This window comes from Camelina sativa, chromosome 9 (genome assembly GCF_000633955.1).
Source record: "Camelina sativa cultivar DH55 chromosome 9, Cs, whole genome shotgun sequence".
NCBI lineage: Eukaryota > Viridiplantae > Streptophyta > Magnoliopsida > Brassicales > Brassicaceae > Camelina > Camelina sativa.
In genome coordinates this window covers 9,097,275-9,108,594 of record NC_025693.1, presented here as the reverse complement: position 1 = coordinate 9,108,594, position 11,320 = coordinate 9,097,275, and the positions used below count along the sequence as shown (strand labels likewise).

Below are 11,320 nucleotides of genomic sequence, written 5' to 3'. Positions count from 1 at the left end.
TTTGTTATCTTACTTCCTGTGCACAGATTAACCGATGATCCTCTTGTGTCTTGATCATGATGAACGGGTGAGCTTGTCTGGTCCACATTGTGGTAGTTACCAAACTAAAAAAAAAAAAAAAAAAAACAAAACAAAACAGAAGACAGAAAATATGAGAAGTGATATCCATTGGTGAGTTTAAAAGTCCTACAATTGATAAGGGAGGAGTGGTGTCCTCCTTTCCCTCTTGTGTGAGACACTTTCAGTTGAGTCTTAAGGGTAAGTGTGTGCTAAACAATTGGGGCAATGTGATCTTGATGAGTTCTTGGTGGTAAGCTGGTTCATTAATTGTTGTTCTTAATCGGGTTTTATTTGGCTGTCTCTCTAAGTTTTGAAGTGTTCTTTCCTTGATGGCTTTCTTTCACAAATTTTCGTTTGGTGTTGGTGTCAATTTTAAGATATGATTGTTCATGGACTGTGTGTTGGATTTGTGAGTTTAAGGCCAATGGGCCATCATAATGCTAATGGGCTGTGTTGTTGAGATGTTTAGGGTTCTTTATTTTTGCTCTTACTCCCGCCGAAAGCAATGATACAAATAGGGTCTTCTACAAACCCTATTTGTATCATTGCTCTCTCCGCCATCATTCGCTCCACTCCGTTTCCGCTTTGATTCAGTCATAGCTTCTTCATCGTCAACTCGTCGCATTCTTCCATCTCGTGCCGCTGCTCCTCGCCGTTCCTTCTCTCGCCAAAGCAGTTCCAGATCGCCATTGGTTCTCCGTGATGACTCCCCTGATCCGTCTCTGATTCTCCACCTCCGTTTGCTCCATCGTTGTCTAATCCCATGGATCTTGGTGAACCCGACGATGCCACTCAACCACCTACGTTTAATTTCTCTGCTGAGGCTGATTCCGTAGGTGATGCTGGTCTCTCCTTTCAAGCTCGTTGTGCTTCCAATTCGGCTGCTTGTCGCTGCTCGAGACCGCCGAATTCCATCTTTGACCAAGCCGCTGCATCGTGCTCATAATCTTTGTTTCTTGTCTCTTGAAGCTGTTACTCGTTTCGGCTATCTTAAGGGAAGAAAATTTATTTGTCAGAAAATTCTTCCCCTTGGTGTCTCGACCTTGTATGGAGCTCAGCAGTTGATTGAGGTTGCTGATCTGCTTAGCACGGTACGCAATGTGAAGCCGTTTAATAAGCAGGTAGTGTACGAATTCTATGCGAATCTGGCAGATTTGGAGATTCGTTCTTCTGGTCTCATGCAAGTGTATGTCAGAGGTAAGATGTTTGAGTTCTCTCCCTCGATTATCAACCGCATGTTTGATATTGACATTGCTGTTGTGGATCCCAAGCTGCCTTTGATCTTTACTTACGCCACTAAGAATGAGGTTTCTGAGTTGCTATCTGGCGGTCATGTTAAGCGCTGGAAGTATCTGACTACTGCTCGTTTTACCCAGTCCATGATAATGCTGCATAAGATCAGTTGCTTCAACTGGTATCCCACGACCAATCTAAACACTCTGCAGTTTGATCGATCTCAACTCCTGTATATGATTGCAAACCGGCGACCTTTCAATTTTGGGCAGTTTGTTTATGATCATGTACGCTCTATTGCTGCACAATCTGGTCCTAGCAACACTCGTCTGGCCTATCCGAATCTGATCTATCAGATTCTCTGTTTCCAGCGTGAGGTTCCGGTGTATGCTACTGATAAGTTCTCTGGGGATCCGGCTCACTTTGCTTTTGATGCTAAGAGTTGTTCACAACTCGACACTCCACTCGTTATTACGCCTCGCATGGAGCTTGCGGATGATCTGTCTGATGTTATTGAGCTTCTTCTGAAGATGAAGGCTCGTCTTGCAGATACGTGTTCTCTACCCTCCTTGCTCTGATTACTCTTCATTGCTTGCTTTTATATAAATGTGCACTCAAGCAGGGGGAGACTATGATGATCCCGAATCTGATGTTGCTGAGGAAGATGGTGTTGCATCCGATGGCGATAGTGACACTTCAGATGGTGATGGATCTGATGGTGATGGTGATCGTGATGCGAGTGTGGGGGAGAGTTAGTGATAGCTGAGAGTGATGTGAACGTTATGTCAACGTTGTTCCTTTTTTGTTCAGCTGATCTGTCTTTGCTGATGTTGTTTCTGATTTGCTGATTTGTCCTTGATGTTCTTCTTTGTCTTTTGGATTTCATGTTAAAACTCTATCCTAATGATATCAATTATGGTTTTGAATCCCGTATTTGAATGATCGACTTGGTTAATCAGAGGGCTAACCTGCTAACTGCTATTGGTTCAGTGGTGTTTCGTTTGCTAACAATTGCCAGGTGATCATACAGTGCTTGAGGTGTCACATTCAGATAAAAAGGGGGAGAATGAAAGCATGAAGATTTCTTATGCTACAAGATGGTGAAGTAGGACTCGGGAAGATGGTTTCGCGTCTTGAAGGAATTATGGATATTGGATGACATGGCATTATGGTTGAAGATTACTTGATTGGAGAACAAGATATTATCGTAATTATTAGAAGATTTGTGTTTATCCTTACTTAGGAAAGTAGGTCATAGGAGTGTTCCTATATATTGAGTTTGACGGTAAACATGTTGTTTGGCCGTCAAGAGAGTTTGCTTAGAGACTTTTAGAAAAGACAAGTCTTGAGAGCTTTGATACTTTGAGAGTTATTGAGAATTGGTGCGTGACAAGTCTTGATTGACTATGTGTAAAACTGATTAAACACATCTTGTAAGGTGGTTTAAGTGATTCTTAATATTAGAACATGTTCAGAGTTGGCTGTACTCTGTTTTTACATGTTATACGTAATTTGAAATGACATCTTACTGTCGTTGTGTCGTAGGCTTATTTGGCAAATATATTACATGCAGTATCAGAAGAATGAGTTGGCCTTTTCTTTTCTTGATGGGGAACTGTAAAAAAGACACACGGCAGTAAAAAATTTGGTAAAAAGTACCTATTTAGTTATTATAACTCAATAATGTTTAATCTGATATAGAATAGAAAAGTCTTATTATCTATGTCAAAACCATGTACGTGAGCTTTTTTAGACAAAGTTATAACTAATAAGTAGACAAAAATTCTTAAACAGCACTTTTGATTACAATTTACTAATTTAAGGACTGTCCAAATGTAAACTTTAGGACCAAAGCATGAATTTTATGATGTCCTTCCGATTTGTTATTTATTATTTAAAAATATGGATTTTCCTTAAAGAAGATGGTTTCGAAAATCCATGCTTGTGCAGTGGTGCTGTAGTGTACATGTAGACTACTGCGTAGTACGGATTACTTTGGAGGGACATGTGGGGGAAGTGGCAATAGATGTATCTATCAATAATTTGGACAAAGAAATTGAATTAGAAAAAGAGCGAAGTGCGTGAGTGCACATTTCTTAACTCGACTGTTACGACCACATGACAAGTTTTTTCGTGGAACATTTCTATTCCATATTTTTATAGTTTTTGGTTCGATTTTGATTTGTGTTTTTGTTAATTTTTTTTACGTCATTAAAAGTATGGTAAATTGAAAACTGAAAAATAACTACTATAATTTTTTTCATTTTTTTTGGGAGAAAAATTAAATTGATCCAAATTAAGAGTTTAATTACTAAACTAACTCATAAAATATGAGGGTTAAATGAGTTATTTTTTTTACCTAAAATACCCTTTTTGCTTTATTAGGAAAAAAAATAAAGTCAAATTTATCCTCCCAGAACTTTTTTTTTAAGAAAATCTAAATATTTTCAAAAGTCTGCTGGACTAGTTGTGACAGATTTATTTGTATACGACAGATTTATTTTTGCACAACCGATTTATTTTTGTATGACAGATTTTTTATGACAGACTTATTTTGGACGACAGATTTTTTTAACACAGTTATGACAGATTTATAATTGATGACAGATTTATTTTTCACGACAGACTTATTTATAAAGACATCACATATTTTCACAATATAGACAGTTTTGTAAAATGTCTGGCAGATTTATTTTCCTCAGTTATTTCAGATTTATTTTCTTAATTAAAAATCTGTCGTAACATGACAGATTTTTTTACAAAAAATAATTACTAGGTTAACCTCTAGTGATAATAGATTTGTTTTAAGTTACGACAGATTTTTTAATTTAACTAAAAATCTGTCGTTTAATAACAGATTTATAACATTTTTAAAAAATTGCTAAAATGACCTATGTGAATACTATATGTTATGGCAGGTTTTTTACGCTATGACAGTTTTTTTATTTACTTCCAAAAATCTTGTGTTTGATAACAGATTTATTAGATGTAAAATGTAAATATAGTGACAACAGATTTGTTTTAAGTTATATTTTTCAGTCATATTTTTATTAATTATATTTAATATAAATCATATTTTCAAACTCTTATATTTAAAGCATATTTTATACATTTTAATTTCCTAAATCATATTTAAAAAATTGACCTCATATTTTAAAATCATATTTTTATATATTATATTATATTTTCATAAATCTTATTTTAATACTTTTTATATACATTACTTTTTTAGTTATAATTTCATACATTATATTTTCAATAAAACTTATTTAAACTATATATGTTAAACTTCATATTTTTAAATCATATCTTTTAAATATTTTTATAAACAATTTTTTGAATATTATTTTTATACATTATATTTTAAATCATACTTTATTTTTAAAAATTATATTAAAAATAAAAATTCTATTTTTAATCATTTTATATTTCTCATTAATCATATTTTAAATCAAAATATTAAATGCTATATTGTATTTTCGTTTTAAAAAAATAAATAAATAACAAATTTTCTGGGTTTTTAGTCTATTTTTAATCACTTTATATTTTTCATTAATCCTATTTTTAAATCCAAATATTAAATGCTATATTGGTTTTTTTTTTTTTAATTTAAAAATTAAAAAGAAAATTTTCTGGGTTTTTAGTCTTTTTACCTCAAAATTGTGTCATTCTAGTTATTGGATAGGTTGGAGTGTTAATCTAGCAATTAATTGCTAAATTTGTGTCAAACTGGTATATTTTCACTTTTTTTTGTTAAAAGACACCATGTCAACTTTATGTTGGCCAAAGGTAAATATTGCTAATCCCTCAACCAACACAATAATTTTTTTTTTTTTGTCAAAACCAACACAATAAAGTTACTAGATAGTCTCTTTTTAAGTTTCAACACATCAAGCGTATCAATAATTAAAATTTTTGCATAAGCTTTAAATACATAGTTTGTGACGACCGAGCTTTGAATCACAAAATAAATCCTAATCACTATCAAAATTGACGAATGCGTTTTGGTGAAGAGCGGTGGAAGGTTATATTGGTAAAAGTTGGAGGAAGAGTTGGGATATATAATGGAAGGGAATAGCTGGACAAAGAGGTGCATCGAAGGATGTGTGGTGTCCGTAGATTAGGTTGTGCATGTGAAACTGTTATGGGTCACCTAAAACCTCACTGGACAACCATGGGCATGGAAACTTGTAATAAATAAACGGAGAATTAAACCGGAAACCGGTTAAGTAAAAAGGATAAGAGAGTTGGGAGATAAGATGGGCATGTGAGTGCACATGGGAGAAGTTGAAGGGTAAGGAGACAGAGAAGCAAGCATATGAAAAATGTACAGAGCATGTTCTCCACATTCCCTGCATACATTTGTTTCTTTCTTCTCTCCATGCATGCACACATTTAATTCCTCTTTTTCATTTTTTGAGTAATTAAAGGAAGATTTTCAAAAATAGTACCAAAATAAGTTTTTTCCAAATTTAAATCAATATCACTAAAATTCTAAAAATAGCACCAATTAGTCTTTCAAAATTAATTCATAAATTCAAAATATTAAACCCTACCCTTCAAAACTATACCCTAAATGTGAAATTGAAAACCCAAACATAAAAAAGAATATCCTAAAAATTAATTTTAAATACTTTAATATGTTAAATAATGTTATTTTTTGAAATTTATGGAAGGTATGCTATAGTTGTGCATAAAACTTGTTTTGATGCTATTTATGCTATAGTTGTCCATGAAACTTGTTTTGATGTTATTTAGGGTATTTCTCTTAATTAAATCATCGATCACAAAAAATGGTGGTTTCTTTTCTGATAAATTTTGATTTGCTGCACATGGGTTTATATCTAAATTTCAGGTTAACAGGCATGTGTGACATGCATTTATATTTAGCTGTTGCTAGCACGTGATTGATTATGGGTTTGTACGTATTCTATATAAATTTACATATCATGATATATTGATTATAGGTTTGTACGTATTCTATATAAATTTACATATCATGATATATCATGATGATGTACTAAGTAAAATCTTAGCATTTTAAAATATTAGTTTGAATAATCTGTACATATCTATAAGTAAAGGAGAAGAAAGAGTGAAAGACTAATAATTGGATGATGCTATAAGCTCACAACGTTTTTATGCATATTTATAACTACGAAAACATTTATCTAAGCTTAGATTTGATCTAGTGATTAATTTATCTATCTTTTGTTAAGATTTCCTAGAGACTAAAATTTCGATAATACAGTAACACTCGCATCTATAAAGTTAAGTAATCCTATATGGAAGATTTAGTGATCCACTACTAGTCTACCTCAACGTACTCAATAAAATATATGTACCGACTAATTAACGAATAGCTTCAATTTACTAAGACAGAAGTTATTAAACTATCTTGGTGTGTATACATGATAGACTTTTTTCCTATTGGTTTTCCTATTTTATTTCTTTTAAGTCATAGTGTCTTATAAGATGAGAGAAGGAGAACAAAAGTTTTTGGTTTCCCTTTGATTTTGCTTGTTTAAGTGTGCATGTGAAAGACAATATGATGGAAAGGTCCAAATCTCATGTTTTCTTTCTTTTTTTTTCGTACAAAGGAAATATATAGATGTTGACGAAACATCTTTTCATTCATTTTGTGTTTTTGTTCTTTCCTCATCATTTATATTACAAAGCAAAGGGTTATCTAACTTGAGCTGGTTGAAAGTTGAACCACTTTCTAGAGTATATAGGACGAGGTAACAATAAACTAGGTAGATGAAAAAAATATATATATGGTTCACCTAGAGTTTAAGCCGATTATTAGTGTATAAGTTTAGCCACTATCACTTTAGAAACATTGTTAGAGTGATATACAATATCGTTAGGCTTAGATTCTTCTGGATCATTAAGAATTGGGCCTAACACACTCGTAGCGTTAAGGCTCGAATTTCCTCTTTTCTTTCATAGAAACAAAGCTTATGGGCCTCTTATGGGCAATTACAAGTATACAGTTATCATCCTCACAAGAGAGTGCTTGGAAGCTGCCTTTGTGTTTATCCACAAATCAAATATATGTTTAAATTATCTATTTCCAACAAAATTAATAAGATTAAAATTTATTATGATTTATGAAGTTTTAAGCAATAGTTTCCAACTACAAAAAAAAAAAATATATATTCTAGAAATTAATGTTTTCAAAAATAAAACAAAAACAAAAAAAAAAATCTAAAAATTGAGTTTTCCTTCGTAAGTTTGACCGAACCCCCAATTCTCCGGTGCGACATTAAAGAACGCCAAGCTCCTACCATCACTGGTCCGAACCACAAACGAGAGCCTTTGTCCAACCAAGTTGGAACCAGTATTCCAAATTTGTCCCCAATTCCTACTCATTGCGATCCAATTACTCTTATGCCCTCTAATCTCAACGTTAGAGACATCTCCTGCACCACCAACGTTATACACCAAAACCATGATAAAATAAGGATTTCCCTTGATCTCAAACCTCACACCACCACTCTTATTACACATCACTCTCCTGAACTTCACCGGAACTATCCCTCCTCTGTACTCAGCGAACGAAAGGAACATTTTCATTGATAGGTCGAAGTGGCTGTTAGGTGGGTTGCACCAATGGTACTGAACCGGTTCGGCGTAATTTGGTGGGCAGAAATTTGTGGCTGTGATCTTGATCGTACCGGTGTTAGGTTTGCAATACTGTGAGTTTACACACATGAGCTCAAAACATGCACCACAAGTCTGTCCGTTGTTGAACAACGCCGTGCTTAGCGCCGCGGTCTCTAAGCCGTAACCTTCTTTGAATAGATCGCCATAACCACACGCTCCCTCTGGTCACACCAAAATTACATACGATTAATGTATTATTAAAAAATAGATAAATGAGCATATAAATTTAAATAGGCATAATTGCGGTTGTATATAATTTATGGTTTCAAAAAGAAAGGGCACATATATAATATATATATATATATATATATATATTGTTTAAATATGCATATATATATATATATATTCGATCGGAGACTTAACCATATAGTCGATTTTTAAAAAACAATTGTTGAATAATATTGTAACTAAACGATAAAAACAGAATGGTTTAGAACAGAAAAATTATGGTTAATTTATAGATCTAGAAACACTAAATCTGAACAAGCTTTTTTGTATAAAAAAAAAATTACTTGTAAGACACTATTAATCAAAAATCATTAGCACAAAGAAAAAAAAAAAACAGAAAAAGGCATTATAATAAAATACTAACGCATGGTTTCCCCGCCGCTCATGTCGCCATAAAACGTAGCGTGTGCGTCGTACCACGAAGAGTCGATATTCGTAACACCGACATGAGCCAAGACAAGGTTGGCCGCCGACACAAGAATTGCCAGTAATACAACAAAACTCATTGATAGATTCATGTTTTTTTTTTTTTGCTCTCTCCGAGTTAATTACTTATTTTTATTGAAAAGAAGAGTGATTATTTATAGAAGAATATGGAACACTGCTGTGAATCTTTTTTTGGTAGTTTACCTTTTGAAAAAATTAATGGGATTATGCAAAATCAGCAGAAAAATATGTTTCTGTCTTAAAGCCTTGAGAATTGATTGCAGAATTTTAGTTCATTACTATAAATTTAGAATCAATTAAAGACTTGAATCTGTATATATCTTATTCCCTTAGTAAGAACGAGAGATTGAGATACGTTTCTCAAAATTGTCAATGTATAGATATGATCGGAATTCCCATTGAAATATTTTGGGAGAGATATAAATATTAGGATGTGATATATACTACAAAATTTACTATAACCTTTTGTTGTTATTAAATCAAGATTTTGTTAAACTATGTTTAAGTTTTGTTATTAGTTTGTGATTTGTAAAAAGTCATTTAAAATTTTAACAAATCTGGGTTATTGGATTCAGATTTTTCTAAAATCATTAAAAGTTTTGTGTTATTCAATTAAAATAAAAGAATCTAGAATTGTTAATGAATTCAATTATTATGTTATTGGTTTATGGTTGTAGACACTTTCTTTATAAAATAAAATCATGGAAAGTATTACAAAAATACAGAGATTGTTTGGATTAGTTTACAAGATTTTAGAAATCTAATCAACAAAACTCTCTAGCAATCTTTAACAATCTTTCACTTATTCATTTTTAATGATTTTGTTGAACTCTTTAAAAATCTTTATATATAAGAATCCAATACCACCCCCTAAATTTTTTATGTTTCTCACCAGGGCATAACATCTCATATTTTTGATTCAAGCATATGCAGACGCATCAGTAAAAATAGATAACTAATCAAATTATAACAAATAATACAGCTCATCATTTTCGTCTAATAATAATTTCTTTCGTTTCCAGGTCACCGTCTCTCTCTCCTCAAAATCGTCTCAAATCTATGTTATGTTTATAGATTGACTCCTAAATTGGAACCGATGAAGGGGATGGGTTAGGATGTGAGGGGATGAGACAAGATAAGACGTGTTTTCCATCCAAAGTAAACACGACTAGGTTTAATTTTTTTTTAATTTACATGAAAATAACGCATATGTTCTATAGTACCCGAATTAATATAATTCTTAGTCATTTTACGAATTTAAAATTTCTATGAAAATATTTTGTCCCGTGCTGTAGCACAGGCTACTACCTAGTTTTTTTTTATTTACTTTTATTATTAAATGTTTATACATCTTACCATTGTTGAAGTATATTTTTGTGCATCTCTTTTTCAAAACTGATATCCACAAATGCCATTATTTTTAACACTTTTAATCAAACTCATCTATATTAACATTTTTTAAGTACATTTTGTGTTATGTCCTTTCAGTTTTGTTTATTTAAAAAGTTATTTACAACATTAACCCCTAAAAAAATTCCAAAACTAACATTACTCCAGATTTTGTTTCCAAAATAGTTTACATTTCATTCTAACTAAAAAATAACAGCAATCAATATGGAAATAAAAACTCTCATATACTTAACTACACATTCTGTTGTGTTTTGAGATGTTATATATATGAATCCTTCGCAAACAAATAAAACAACAATTTGATTCTTATTTTGTTTTCCAAGACCAAACAATATGTCCTAAATAGGACCGTCACAAAGACCATTTGTCCCGAAGGACCATCACAAAGACCATATGTCCCGAAGGACCATCACAAAGACCATATGTCCCGAAGGACCGTCACAAAGACCATCTGTCCCGAAGGACCGCCTAAACAGGTACTCTGGCTAAACAGCCCGCCACAAAGGCCACGCATCTGGCTAAACAGCCCGCCACAAAGGCCATACATCTGGCTAAACAGCCCGCCACAAAGGCCACACAATGTCTCAAAAGACTGCCACACACGGGCACAATGACTCAAAAGCCCGCCACAAAGGCCACACAAGCCCCTCCGAGGCTTTCCACCACTAAAATGGACAAATTCTAACTCACATAAAACTTTCCATATTTAGCACCTTCCACTTTTGGAAACTTCTATTTCAGGAAACTATCTCCAAAACCCTGCCTCACGGAAAGCACTACCTCATCTTGTTACTGAGTCGCACAACCAACCACCCCAAGTGACCGAGTAAACAAGAGAGATGGGCTGTAATACACCATTCCCGCTCCAGCCACGGATTACAGATGGGACCAGGCTAGACAAGTTTATGTCGCGGCTTGCTTCTCATACCACTTCTTAAACCTTACCTTCATCCTCGCCTCAGGCTCCCAAGTTTGCTCCTCCACACCATCACAGTCCCAAAAGAACCTTCTTCTTCCGAAGTTCCTTGATCCTCCTCCCGAGAACCCTCACTGGTCTTGCCTCCAAAGTCATGTTAGGCTGAAGATCTTCAGGAATCTTAGCCAACAACTGATCATCCTCACAGAGACACTTCCGCAACATAGATATATGAAACACCTTATGGAACGCACGCATAACCTCAGGCAACTCCAGCCTATATGCTACCGGTCCCACCCGCTCAATCACTCTGAACGGACCCATAAACATCGGACTCAACTTAGTCTCTGTCAACGA

General features: G+C 33.6%; 2 protein-coding genes across 2 annotated transcripts; one reads left to right on the top strand and one right to left on the bottom strand.

Annotated features, from left to right (window-relative positions):
• Positions 900–2,049, top strand: LOC104715134. The gene is made up of 2 exons (XM_010432575.1): positions 900–1,848; positions 1,916–2,049. Exons 1-2 carry the CDS (start codon positions 900–902, stop codon positions 2,047–2,049), a joined length of 1,083 nt encoding a protein of 360 aa, XP_010430877.1.
• On the bottom strand, positions 7,504–8,708 carry LOC104715133 (expansin-A25-like). Its single transcript, XM_019230278.1, has 2 exons — positions 8,555–8,708; positions 7,504–8,123 (listed from the first exon to the last, which is right to left on the bottom strand). The coding sequence occupies exons 1-2, from the start codon at positions 8,706–8,708 to the stop codon at positions 7,504–7,506; spliced, it is 774 nt and encodes a 257-aa protein (XP_019085823.1).

What these genes read in the sequence shown, in the direction of transcription:
- LOC104715134 (XM_010432575.1), top strand. Translation starts at nt 900, where the DNA reads ATGCTGGTCTCTCCTTTCAAGCTCGTTGTGCTTCCAATTCGGCTGCTT. An exon ending in GGCTCGTCTTGCAGATACGT is followed by an intron (nt 1,849 to 1,915) that starts GTTCTCTACCCT and finishes GCACTCAAGCAG; the next exon opens with GGGGAGACTATGATGATCCC.
- LOC104715133 (XM_019230278.1), bottom strand. Translation starts at nt 8,708, where the DNA reads ATGAATCTATCAATGAGTTTTGTTGTATTACTGGCAATTCTTGTGTCG. An exon ending in GAGCGGCGGGGAAACCATGC is followed by an intron (nt 8,124 to 8,554) that starts GTTAGTATTTTA and finishes TGGTGTGACCAG; the next exon opens with AGGGAGCGTGTGGTTATGGC.